General features: G+C 39.3%; 1 protein-coding gene across 1 annotated transcript in view; it reads left to right on the top strand.

Moving 5' to 3' along the window:
* The window catches only part of LOC124711430 (histone-lysine N-methyltransferase SETD1B), a 173,689-nt gene that overhangs the window by 93,622 nt on the left and 65,508 nt on the right, over positions 1-14,559 (top strand). The window contains exon 5 of the mRNA XM_047241499.1: positions 9,663-11,014. Within this exon, the coding sequence (XP_047097455.1) occupies positions 9,663-11,014 (1,352 nt within the window). The remainder of the gene's footprint in view (positions 1-9,662; positions 11,015-14,559) is intronic.

Here is a 14,559-nt window from a genome sequence, read left to right as displayed (position 1 = left end):
TGTAGGATGAATCTTGTGGGAATCAGCAACCAGGTTGTAGGGAAGATGGATGATCTCAAACCTCACAGCACCAGACCAGACTGATAGGACATGAAACAATTTCAAACACTGGATCAGTTGGAGCTCTTTACTTTGCGCATAGCAAAAGAATGGATTAGTAGCACATTTCTCCATCGGATCCTTCATGAATTCAGTAGCTGTGGAAGAGGTATGAGCCACTGCGTTGTCCACTGCATAGCAATAGATTTTATCTATTTTAAATAAGTCCTTCCAAAAAGTAAATCACTGCTCATGATCAATTCATTACATTCAGGTGTTCTTTGACTATATGAAGTTTCAGATCATCCGCTACCTTTTCTAACCACATAACTCGACATATATAAAGTTTTCTTATGAGCTGATATTCAAGAAAGATCATTCTTCATTTTAGGAATCCTCTCTGTGCATCAGTATCGCATTATCATCCTTCATAGTAAGACAAGAAAAATTTTTTGTGTACCCAAAGTGAATATTCCACCTACGATATGCTTGCTACGAAGATTATAAATCACCTTGCCTTCGCAACATTTCTAGGCTCTTATCTTATATTTCTTTCTTAAACTCCTATGCCTTGTTGTGCATTATCAATTTATTTTCAGACCACGTCTGAATCTGAATTCACTTTAGAGCAGATAGCTAAATTAATTGCTCTTACATTCATGGTCATTTGAAACCAAATAAATCACACAAACATATATAAAAAATGATTTCATCTTCCTGAAATTAAAATTCATTAGGGCCAGGAACCATCAAACCAATCCCAAGCTACACCTTACATACAAACCAGTTTGCAACTACACCAAGTGCCAAGAAGGTAGCAAAATTTAACATTTTGTTATCGATGATTCCTGCAAGTCCCTAAAATGTCGTTCGGGTAAGTTCAGTCAGTTCAAGTACATTTCCTTGCACACCCAAGAGTAACTTATAATGCATGAAACTGAGTGGATAAAACACATAGACACAACCTAAATCATAACTTAAATGATTAAAATTCAACATCACACAACCCTAAAAATGTAGATGTGCGCGCACACACACACACACACACACACACACACACACACACACACACACACACACATTCTTCCTAAAAATAAAGAATTAATTTGATTCACTAGGTAAACACTATCATTACTTCTCTGAACTACTCACTGTGCAGTGCATAATTTAATCATAATCCATCACTCCTTACGATGAAATTCTTAATCACTATGATTTTAGTCATATCAGTCCTTTTCACATGGTTAGTCACTTCACATGATATTTCTTAATATCTTGATGGGGATAAAGTCCTTTAAGTCATAAACTTTTTGGATACACCAGTAAATACGCACCGTGGTTTGGAATCTTCACAATTATGAATGATCCAGTGTGCAATAAGTGCTATTTCCAATTCCTTTTTGGAAAGCAATAAGAATCGTGGATGTTGTTGCAGCAATACCTTTCTGCCAATTCTAAATGTCTGCATCCGTTTGACATTGCTGTCATATTCCCTTTTTCTAACCCAGGCCTTTTCAGTGAGATTAACCGGAGCTTGTCTAATTTTCTCTTCCCAAGGTACGTCAGTATCTTCTGTCTTGAATTTTATCTACCCATCCATTTCTTTTATTTCTTCTGAACATCAGTTAAGCAGGCGTGAATTTGGTTGCTGTGTGAAGCAAGTTGTTCATATTTTCTTCTTCTACAGGTTTCTTAAGACACCAGGGAACTGGGTAGAAGCTATGACCATATGTCTTATGTGGCATAACATTAAGACGACACTACATCCTTTGATAATTCCATGTTTTTCCTCAAAAACAACCAAATGAGGTAATGAGGAGCTTGGTAATTTATGCTTCTGCTCATAAGTGAGGTGCATAGGTTCCTTTAATTTCTCGCTTATTTGATCTGAAAATGTAGATACTTTATTGTGCTCAGGGAAAACATTATTATTTGCGATGATCAAGCTTAAGCGAGCTGCACTCCTTCTTTCTGTATTAAATCAACCTCCATTAAAAAACCGTCAATCCAAAATTTTGCTTTCCCCGATGAGAAGTTGATGCTTCCATTCCTTTCTCATATGCTACTAGGGTCTAGGATACAATCCACTATCAATTTTTCAACAATTCGAATTGCGCTTGTAATTGCTGCATTTCCCGAATTCACTTTCATTTGTGTCTACATCCTGACACTTGTGGATCTTGTGTTTAGTGCTCCTATGATTCTACAGTTCCCTACTGGCAAAACTGATATTTTTGCTTTTCGCGATAGCTTGTGGAACAAAGCACTTTATATTACATTAGCCGAAGCTCCTGTGTGTAATGTTACGGCAACTGGAATTCCTTAGATTGTAACAAAGATTTTCAGACACAGGCATGAAAGGATAAACCTTGTCACATTGATAAATATCCTCTCACAATTCGTCTGATAATTCCTTTTTATCACTATACCATAGCATCTGCAATTGCTGGTCGTAGCTCCTATTTGAATCCCTGGGAACATATGTGGGACTCGTGGTGGTCACAGTTAGCTTTTTGGACACACGTCACTGCCACTATTTGTGCCATCTGTTACCTCCATAATTATTGGTGTCTGCATGTGCCAAACTCCTGGCATAGACTGCAGCTGATTGTTTTGTTGCTGTTGCGAAAAGCTAATTGTTCCAAAACTGGTTTGTTGATGGTTGTTGGTTATTAGATTGGACTGGATTGTACATCCGATCACCTCTATTAAATTTGTTTCTGACTGGTCGGAAGCCACTACCATTTCCACTGTTGTTTTTCCAACGAGTATTTGGATTACCATTTGGTACATTGCTTGCATTTGTTTTATCCATTTGGTTGGTTCTTGGTGCATTACTGCTATTTCCACAGCCACTTAGTGAGTGATACACACCAGTTTTCACATTATTATACCCGTTATTCGATCCTAACATGGACTTCAGGTCTTCTTGAATCAGGTTGATTGAATCTAACCCAGATAAAAATTCCTCCAAATTTTCATCCGACACATTAACTAGCTGGTTTCTGACACTGAATGGTAATCTAGCTTTTAATGTTGCCATTATATCCTATTGTGGTAACGGATTGTTCATGTAGTGACATTTATTGATATTTTTTGAAGTATTTTCTTAAATGTCCCTTGCTTGAATGACAATTGTTCAGTGTAAAATACTTCTTAGTGCAACATTTGTTGGATTCCACATGATCAGTACCTGTTAAAATTCATCATAAGTCATATAAGATTTGCATGTGTCAGTTGCTCATAGTGCACCTTCTCCTTGAATGTAGACTGATATGGAGCTAGTCTTCTGTGTATCAGGACCAGTTCCTTGACATAGCTCCCCTGAAGGTTTGCATGAAACCGTGGGATGTATCATCCTCTTATCAGAATGAAATAACTGAAATTGTCGATACTTGAGCATTTTCTCCTTGATATTAGGTGTGGAATACATCTACTAGCCTGTAGTGGTTTTATGTGGGCAATATGAGGGACAATAGTATGGCAAATATACATTTGGATTTCCATAACTGGATGTGTTGCCCGAAGTTTGTGGTTGTGGAGCTTGATATACCTTGCTGTGCACATTTAGTCATTTGTATTCTCCTATTTGACCCTTTAGACTGCTCAGGTGTTCTGGAGCGGATCTCATCTAAAACTACTTCTAGTTTACCGGAGATAGTGTGTGTTGTTGCTGTCTGTCATCTGTATCTATGAGTGACGAATGATCCCAAACTCTTCCATCATCTACTGTCTGCCGGTTATGCCTGCCAAAATTATTTTCTCTCCACTCATTGTTTCGAATTTGGTCAACATTATGCTAGTAATTTTTCGAATGTACATCTCCTCACATATCATTACGTTACTGTTAATTGCCACATTGTTGGCCCCACAATTGATATCCGTAATTATCTTGCCATGGTACATCATATCACTGAAACTGTTGATTGTGATGAGTAGAATTTCGATCTGAGCCCCTCAACATTCCCTCATTATCTATTTCTTCTAAACAATCAACAACTCGTCACAACTCATCAAAATCATGGAATGTTTGCGATATCAGCTGTTTCCTTACTTTCCTCGGTAAATGCGTTATCAAACATATGATCTAATCGTCATCATTAATAGGATCATCCAGAAAACTATTGTGCTCCCAGTGTTTTTGAAGAAAGTCACGCATGGACACGTCGTGTCAGTCATAATTATACGTGGCAAATAACTTCCCCTCTCTATTTCGTTGTTTCTCACACGGCCAGTATTTGCGAAGAAACGTACTTTAGAGGTCTGGAAGTGTAGTCTAATGATCGGATACATGGTTTCCCCATGTTCTAGCACCCACATTCATGTGTCTTACATGAATATAGATTTTTTTTCTGATTCATTCTGAATTCATGCAGGTACAACTTAAAATTGTTTCATTAAATCCACGGGCTGTAATTGTTTATATGCGTTAAATTCTTTAAACTGCCTTTGACCAAGCACACTGATAACAAAGTTTTTACAACAACCTGTACCAAGATTCTCTTGCATTAACATTTCTGTTTCTTGTTGGATAGTGTTTGTATCTACTGGGGCACAGGATATTCTTACTTTCTTCATTCTGTCTTCCAGTGTCTGTATTTTTGATTCTAAATTGAATCATTGTTGTTGCCCAGCTGATACTACTTTAATGACTGATTTATTCTTTTCCTCACACACAGTTTGAGCTCAAACTATCTCATTATTGTAACAGCACTGCTCAGTAAAGCTTGTTTTGCACTGTAGTCTGTGAGTTGAGTTGTTTCTTCAGCTCAGTTACATCTGCTTCGATCTTTTGCCACTGTGTTATAACCTTGTACATGACCTCCGATTGTTCCTCATCAAGTAATTTCTTACATCCCAGAGCAAAATTATTAAACTGATTCTGAAACTCGTTACAGAAGCTCACTAGCTTTTGATCTAAGATTTTTTACTTTATTGTTTGAATTTTTTGTTCTGCTTCCACTCATGATCATCAAGTTTTTTTTGTTCAAACCAGTGTTCATTTTTTATAAAAAGTGCATCAGTACATCTCTCTCTTCCTATTAGCTCAGCCCTATTATTATCTATTACTGCCTCGTGTGATTGAACATTTACATTCAGATTTGTATTTTCACATTCTGGAGCATCTACATTTTGAATTCTACCACATAGCTCTGATTCATTAACAATATCCATATCACCACTGTCCTGATTAACACTGTCCTCTCCATCAATTATGTTAACATTGTCTGTCTGAATAGATATTGTTGTTCAATTGTATACTGCACATGCAAATTATAATTAAAATGGAATTATTCACTGCCTATCATTCAACATTGAAAATCTTGTTCAATGTTGCTTGGAAGTTGAGCCGCTGCTAAAAATGTCTAATTCACTCACCATACGTAGATGCTGGTAATCAGGCATTGGATCTGAAGATTGTTGCACGTTGCGACTTCATCGTCCTCAGTCTCCTTGTATAAAGACTCTGTCAGTATTCCTCCAGGTTTGCTATATTAGGTTGTAGTCTCTGCTTACTTTTCCAAGAAACTTTCCGTGCAGCTAATCTCATTAAATGATTCCTCCAGGGATACTATTATGACTTGTTTCAAGTGAGAACATCGATTGTTAAGGGGTGATGAATTATAATTTATTCAAACACTCAGTAAACATCAACTTGTTTCATAACATTCAGCATTTCAGTCTACAGCCCACAATTTGCTACTGACTGATTCCACACTGAAACTTCACCAACAACCGATCGCTACCGAGCTGTACTAACAAATGCACTATCCGAGCTCGTCTCACTCTATTCAGGCCGAGAGCACAACTGCAACTAACTCACACCACAACAATAACCGCTCCCCAGCGTACCGAACAAGCAAAGATTAACTTATACTGGTAACCACGGCTACAACACACTCAATGGAGAACTTCATCAATAACTAACATTATTAATATACAGCATATGCATTGCCTTGTGAGGACACTGTACCATCACACAGCAATTGTTGTTACTTTACTGAATTTCATACAAACCATCAGGAGGGACCTTCCACAGAAATGTAGGCCTTTTCGATTTTGCGAGATGACATCCAGAGACGGTTATTTCGAAATATGGTGGTCTTTATCATATAGAATTCTTGAAATTAGAGATCATGTATAATTCTGTAATTTTAATAATTTCAGTGTTATGAAGAAGGTCTTGTGTTGTATTTCAGTTGCATCTATCTTCTTTAATGTTGCAGTTTTCACAAATGTTGCCGTAAGTTATGGTTCTCAAGCCAGTACTCTAGATACATTAAGACAAGAGTTAATTTCACATTTAGCTTTTCTTCAACAATTGCTGTAGGTTTTCTCCACAAATATGTTATACACTACTGGCCATTAAAAGTGCTACACCATGAAGATGACATGCTATAGACATGAAAATTAACCGACAGGAAGAAGATGCTGTGATATGCAAATGATTTGCTTTTCAGAACATTCACACAACGTTGTTGCCGGTGGCGACACCTACAACGTGCTGACATGAGGAAAGTTTCCAACCGATTTCTCATACACAAACAGCAGTTGACCGGCGTTGCCTGGTGAAACGTTGTTGTGATGCCTTCAGTAAGGAGGAGAAATGCGTACCATCACATTTCCGACTTTGATAAAGGTCGGATTGTAGCCTATAGTGATTGCGGTTTATCGTATCGCGACATTGCTGCTTGTGTTGGTCGAGATCCAATTACTGTTGGCAGAATATGGAATCGGTGGGTTCAGGAGGGTAATACGGAATGCCGTGCTGGATCCCAACGGCCTCGTATCACTAGCAGTCGAGATGACAGGCATCTTATCCACATGGCTGTAATGGATCGTGCAGCCACGTCTCGGTCCCTGAGTCAACAGATGGGGATGTTTGCAAGACAATAATCATTTTCGCGAACAGTTCGACGACGTTTGCAGCAGCATGGACTATCAGTTCGGAGACCATGGCTGCGGTTACCCTTGACGCTGCATCACAGACAGGAGCTCTTGCGATGGTGTACTCAACGACGAACCTGGGTGCACAAATGGCAAAACGACATTTTTTTGGATGAATTCAGGTTCTGTTTACAGCATCATGATGGTCACATCCGTGTTTGGCGACATCGTGGTGAACGCACATTGGAAGCGTGTATTCGTCATCGCCATACTGGCGTATCACCCGGCGTGATGGTATGGGGTGCCATTGCTTACACGTCTTGGTCACCTCTTGTTGGCATTGACGGCACTTTGAACAGTGGACGTTACATTTCAGATGTGTTATGACCCGTTGCTGTACCCTTCATTCGATCCCTGCGAAACCCTACATTTCAGCAGATAATGCACAACCGCATGTTGCAGGTTCTGTGCGGGCGTTTCTGGATACAGAAAATGTTCGACTGCTGCCCCGGCCAGCACATTCTCCAGATCTCTCACCAATTGAAAACATCTGGTCAATGGTGGCCGAGCAACTGGCTCGTCATAATAAGCCAGTCACTACTCTTGATGAACTGTGGTATCGTGTTGAAGCTGCATGGGCAGCTGTACCTGTACGTGCCATCCAAGCTCTGTTTGACTCAATGCCCAGGCGTATCAAGGCCGTTATTATGGCTAGAGTTGGTTGTTCTGGGTACTGATTTCTCAGGATCTATGCACCCAAATTGCGTGAAAATGTAATCACATGTCAGTTCTAGTATAATATATTTGTCAAATGAATACCTGTTTATCATCTGCATTTCTTCTTGGTGTAGCAGTTTTAATGGCCAGTAGTGTAGTTTGGAGATCTGATGTTCTCTTCTGTAGAAATAAACATTTCAGGTATGGCTGTACGGTGAACACAGAATTTTTTTGTGACTGTATGGTGTTGTGCTAATATGATACTACATGGCGAAACATACTGTGTACATTATCCACAGCTGCAGTTTATTTCTGTCTTCGTGTTTGGAATTTGAGTGAAGTGGGGTGTAGATGGAAGGCTATATAAATGTATTCTTTGGCAGTGCTTTTGGCTCCATACTGTGTATCATGTTTGTAGATTTCCTGTCAGGGAAGAAGTAGACTTAATGTAATAATCGGATGGGTAAATTGTTGAGAAATTGAAGATGGCATAAGGCATTTTTAATGGAGCATAAATTTTCACTTCTTATACTACTTGTGTATTGTTTCCTTGCATCATTCTCTCCATGCTCATTGGCATTTAATCTTTCTGCATTGTTGTTGTGTCAGACAATAACTAGGCATTTTACCTCTGCCTATGATCTTTCAAGCCATTAACTTTCCCATTGACGTTTATCCTTTGGGGGCAGCATATAATTCTTCAAATTCTGACGTTTGCACGTCAATCTGCTGAGATTATTATTATTATTATTATTTCTCTTTCCTGTCTCAGACGTTACGTCTGGTTAAAAATGGAAGGTGACGCGGACCTTGATCAAGCGTGACTTCCTTTTAACTGTACGGTATATGTTACATTGCATTTAGGAACTTTCGGGTAATTGAACGTGTATCAATAATTGCAGATTCCTGTAGTTATATATATAAGTTTGGATGTAACTGTATTGCGTTGATGTACTGGTGGATATTGTGTCGTATGACTCCTGTAGTTGATAGTATAATTGGTATAATGTCAACTTTATCCTGATGCCACATGTTCTTGACTTCCTCAGCCAGTTGTATGTATTTTTCAATTTTTTCTCCTGTTTTCTTCTGTATATTTGTTGTATTGAGTATGGATATTTCGATTAGTTGTGTTAATTTCTTCTTTTTATTGGTGAGTATGATGTCAGGTTTGTTACGTGGTGTTGTTTTACCTGTTATAATGGCTCTGTTCCAGTATAATTTGTATTCATCATTCTCCAGTACATTTTGTGGTGCATACATGTATGTTAGTTTATGTTGTATGGCAAGTTGTTGATGTATTATTTTTGCTACATTGTCGTGTCTTCTGGTGTATTCTGCATTTGCTAGTATTGTGCATCCACTTGTGATGTGATCTACTGTTTCTATTTGTTGTTTGCAAAGTCTACATTTATCTGTTGTGGTATTGGGATCTTTAATAATATGCTTGCTGTGATATCTGATGTTTATTGTTTGATCCTGTGTTGCAATCATGAATCCTAATTATTATTATTATTATTACTATTTTCTTCTTCTGGTGTGTTTTGCTTATACCTTAAACTACTATAAAGCTCTCACAATTTACACTTTTGTATTGTTACTAGTTGCACATTTCATTCCAAGAGCGTGCCTTGTCAGATTCATGCTAACTCCCCTCTCCCGTCCCCTGTGTGTGATATACTATCTTCCCGGTAGCCTCATTTTTTTCTTTATTATGTGATAGCTCACTTGCCGTAAAGAACTGATATTATGACGTACTGTGATATTTGTGTTTTACAACTCTCTCTTGTTAAAAGTTCATGTTGCATAAATTGTGTATTTAATCCAAGTTATCTGGATCCTGTACTTGAAGTGGCGCATTACATAAATTTCTTGTTTAGAGTTATTTAATACATCAATTTGTGTGTTGGTTAAACATTAATGCTGTCATACATGTCATACGTATTTACACAGACTATACAAATGTGAATGGTTCTCTCCTAAAACTTTCTGTACATGTGAATGACTTTGGTTTTCAGGAGAAGAGTGCCGAAAGCTGTTTGATGAGAAGACAACGGAAAAGAAGCCAGAGAAAGAACCAAATACTGATTTGGATGAGTCTTCATGTGGCGCAACGGACAAGGATGATATCTTAATCAAGAACAAACTAATTAAAAAGGGAAGTTTGGGTCGTGACCTATCTTCAGAGGATCATGAGAGACCGTGGCCTGATAAGGAAGAAATTTTGGGGTTGAAAAAGGAGCTAACTTCTGTTTACACTCGCAGTGATTACAGCATCGAAAATCATACATATAGGCATAGAGATTATTCGACTCCTGGTTCAAGCACTAGTGACTATGGGACTGGTCAGAGTGACACTTACTCTGAGAGAAGCTACAGCAGTGCTAGTTATCACAATAGCTCTGGTGTTGTACAAGGTTCTAACCATTCAACACCATCTGCAATAGCAGGAACAACTTACGACTATCACAATCATCGTTATTCCTCAGCAGCTCCACCTCCAAGTTCTGGTGCGTCACATTACCCAGCATATCATCCACAGATTCCTCCACCAACTGCACGACAGCCACCTCCGCCATTTGTTCCACCACCACTTCACCAGCCCCCTCCACCCATACCGCCACCTCCTACACATGTTCCCCCTCCACCTATTCATCATTTACCACCGCCACCTACACAACCACAAACACAGTGGCAGGGGACGTGGAGTGACGTACATCCTCGGTGGGAACATCCCCCACCATCTTCTTCAGCTCTGCGACAGGTTCCAGTGCACGGTGCAGGCAATGGTGCCACAGTGACTACCCTCCCTCCTGCCAACGCAACACCAACCTGGACTCCAGTGACTGGTGATGTTCGTGGTGTAGTGTTTTCACCTGATAGGCTACCGGTGCCTAAAACCAAGGGGCCTGGTAAGGTGCATAGGCATAGTGACAACAAAAGCCCAGAAGCGCCGAAAGTGTTGGATTTGGATACCAGAATTGAAATGCTTCTGAAGGGAAAAGGTGCAGGTGGCATGGCTCCATCTTTTTTGAGGATAGGTATAGGATCTGACTCTGAAGAAGAAACAAAACCTGGAGCAAAAGTCACATCTCGGCGTTCTTCTGGTAGTTCTTCCAAACATGGCAGTTCTAGACAAAGGAGACAGAGTATGTCTCAAAGACTGAGTGGTTCATCCCTTGTACCGTCTTCCAGCAATTCAGACTCTGATGATTGTGCACCAGTACCGAGGCCATCCTCTTCTTCTCGAGCTTCAAATGATAATCATTTACCGTCTGCAGAAGAAGCAGAGGAGCCATTGTCAGTTCCTCCATCACCTTTTTTGTCGGAGGAAATATATCTGAAGTGGCATCGGATTGGCATTGACCAGGTAAAAACTGTATTGTTAATGATGGATAAGTTTCTTTTGTTGAAGTATTTTGTAATACCCTAGGTATTCAGTCATTAGTATTTACTACTTTTTTAAATCAGTTATTATATTGTATTTTTAACTTTTCTTCTTCTTTGTAACTGCGAAGGGAGTAGAGAAACGTGTATCTATATTTGACATCATCAGTCAAAATATCGGCACAACACACTGGAAAAAGGAAAAGATGCAAACATCTGTTACTCTTGCCTTTCCAAATGATTGTTTTCAGATAGCAATTTGATACTGTAGGCATACCATTTACATGAGGTTATTCCTTTCATGTAACATAATTGTTAATTTTAGAAATTTCAATATCCCTGATATCACACTCAGTTGCTACAAGGCAATGTTCCATTTCTAAATAAAGGAGGAACTGATCTGTTTTCACATGAGATTATTCACCAGTTTGCGTAGATACTCATAAATTTTGATAACTGTGATGCCAGGTCACATACTGAGAGCAAAATTGTTCACATTTTTAATAGCCTTTTCACATCTTTGCAGAGTGAATGGAAGACAGTCTTTTGTAGGCTAATGTATGGTGCACATAGATGATAGAAGCAGATTTAGTTGTGCTATTTCTACAAAAGTAGAAAAGGCAAAACAAATTAGTCTGTCTAGTAGCAGCCACAATCTTTTTCATGCTCTCTTATAACTCCTACATCTTCTATAATGTATTGTAGCAGAGTTTGATGATTAGAATAATATCAGAAAGGGATGATGCAATTGTGTAGCAGGTAATGCAAACACTGTAGCTTTCTTTTTCTGTCAGCATATTTTGGCCCTGTTATGTTTGTAGATTGTGGAAGGGTTGTGTTTCTACAACTTGTTCTGTTCCTGTTTTTTCCGTTAATGATGACAATGCACAAGTTCTGTTATTTTTCATAGACTAGTGGGCAGATGGCTGTTTAAATTGCTCTGTATGCAGCTTGTAGCTTCCAGCCATCTCTTTGGCTACTTCAAGTTCTGTTATCATTGTTACATTGTTTGGAGCTGGATACAGGGAGCAAATCTTACCCAGTGCTGCCCTTTATATGCTCCATTAGGTAGAGTTTAGGTGAACTGCAATGTGGATTGGATAGAGTAGCTTTTTCTATGTTCAGTGTTGAAAACAAAAATGTCTAGTAAACATAAGCTCTGAAATGAATATCTTAGAGCTATGAGGACTTCACTATCTTTGATACTGTTAATCAAGTCTATTCTGTAGCAAGTCCTTTGCTTTCCATGTTTTGAGAGAAAGCCGTATGGAGCAAAACAAGGAAAAACAAAAATTTGTAGTAAATGAGGGCTCTAAAGCGCGTACCTTAAGAGCTGTGAACAATAGAAGAGATGTGCTTCACATTAGCGTAGATGAGAAAGTGCACATAGCCCTTAACGTACACAGTTTAGAGCTTATGTTTTTGGACTTCTTTTCCTAGGTTTGGTCCATACTAGCACCTCTTAAAATATGGAAAACAGAGCTAATCAGTAGAAGATGAAGAACTGCTCATAGCTCTTACATTATGCATTTTAGAACCCATGTTTACTGGAGTTTTGTGCTTCCAGTCACTTTTCCTGTCATATCCCTGAACATTGACCATTCCTCCTGGTACACCTTGTTTACAGCAAAGGTCTGATGATGCAAACTGTGTTGATTTTCCACTAAACAAAGGAACAGGAAGTGTTACAGACATAACGAAACCTTCAGTTTTCATGGAGTGACCCTTGAATGACGGATAAACACTCTTCCAATGTGGGATGAACCAACCAAATGAAATCTGGAGCATGAACAATAAGCACATCCCAGACCTCACTGTATAGACATAAGAAAGATTACAATCCTGATTTTTACACTTGAATTTACAGTTCGAAGTAAGACTGTGCAACATAGTGACCCATTCCGTAAATGGTTGTCCTAGTGTCTTACACGTCCTATAAAATTTATGTTCCAGAGTTCAGAATAAAATGATCTTAATGTCCACTGCAATGAAAGCAACACTGTGGGTATGAAAACATAGAAACTACACTGCACCATGCACTCCTGAAACTTGGAATACCTTAACTGTGTGATCCACTTTATTTCCACCAAATTATGCCCTCTTCAGTGACTCCTTGTGCAGGCCTTTTGCCATTTCCAGTATCTGCTTGATTGTGTGTGTTGCATAGGCCTGGTAATTGCTATGACTGCACCATTGAAGTATGAGCAGTTTTCTTTTCTTTGTCACAACTGTTACCTGAGACAGTGACATGCTGTCAAATGTGCTAATGTATGTGTGTGGTCACCTCTGTTGTAATTGGGTTCTGAAACACTGCTGCACAAATTAAGTAGTATAACATAATTGTACACTGATTTACTGCAACACACATGTAAACCTTAAAATTCAGCTCAGGGCAGGCACATATGCGAATCAGTCAATGCAAAGAACTAAAAAGAACTAGATCCCATAAGAAAACACTCACTTCCAGGAGTAAACACCCGGCTATAGATTAAGTCTGTTACCAGTGTTGCTGCACTAAAGGCTACAGTGCTTCCAATTCTCGTGGGCTGTTTACTGTAGGTGATGATTCCAGACTGACAGCTACTCTCAATGAACTTCACACGAATGTTGCTGCTGCCTTCCGAAGAACTGCCGTTATCTCGCTGGACTGTGACTAACATAGCCACAACGATTAATGTACTTCGTCTGTGTGATTGGCTGAGGCCACCGGCAGTAGTCCGTGTCCCACTTGTTGGCCACCCAGGCGGAGCAATATTATTGTCTTGCCCAATTAGTGCATGTGACGAGTCGTGGCAAAATAGTGTGGCTGCTGTTGGCGACCTCTGTGGACAACTGCTGAAGTGCTTGCCACTCTCAGCCTCGACTAGATGCAGGCTATGCTGATGTGGGACAGAAAAGTGGATTATATGTCAGGGATAGTGGTATGAAGCCCAACAGCATACCTTCGATTTGGACAAAATCTTACTGCTATCTCTATTTGCCCATTTTGTGCTTGTCATGCTGACAGCTAGTTTATATTGGTTGGTGTGTGGTGTGTGTGTGAGTGAGAGAGAGAGAGAGAGAGAGAGAGAGAGAGAGAGAGAGAGAGAGAGAGAATAAAACATTTTATTTAAAAACATACATATTTTAGTTATTATCGCCCTCAATATACTCCCCTCCTCTATTCCTAAAAAGCTCTGTGTCTGTGTATGTGCGGATGGATATGTGTGTGTATGTGAGTGTATACCTGTCCTTTTTCCCCCTAAGGTAAGTCTTTCCACTCCTGGGATTGGAATGACTCCTTACCCTCTCCCTTAAAACCCACATCCTTTCGTCTTTCCCTCTCCTTCCCTCTTTCCTGACGAAGCAACCATTGGTTGCGAAAGCTAGAATTTTGTGTGTATGTATGTGTCTGTTTGTGTTTCTATCGACCTGTCAGCGCTTTCGTATGGTAAGTCACATCATCTTTGTTTTTAAATATATTTTTCCCGCGTGGAATGTTTCCCTATTATATATATTAATGGCCTAGTCTATTCTCATGGTCATTCT

The sequence above is a fragment of the Schistocerca piceifrons genome, chromosome 8 (genome assembly GCF_021461385.2).
Source record: "Schistocerca piceifrons isolate TAMUIC-IGC-003096 chromosome 8, iqSchPice1.1, whole genome shotgun sequence".
NCBI lineage: Eukaryota > Metazoa > Arthropoda > Insecta > Orthoptera > Acrididae > Schistocerca > Schistocerca piceifrons.
This window is presented reverse-complemented; position numbering and strand designations above follow the sequence as displayed.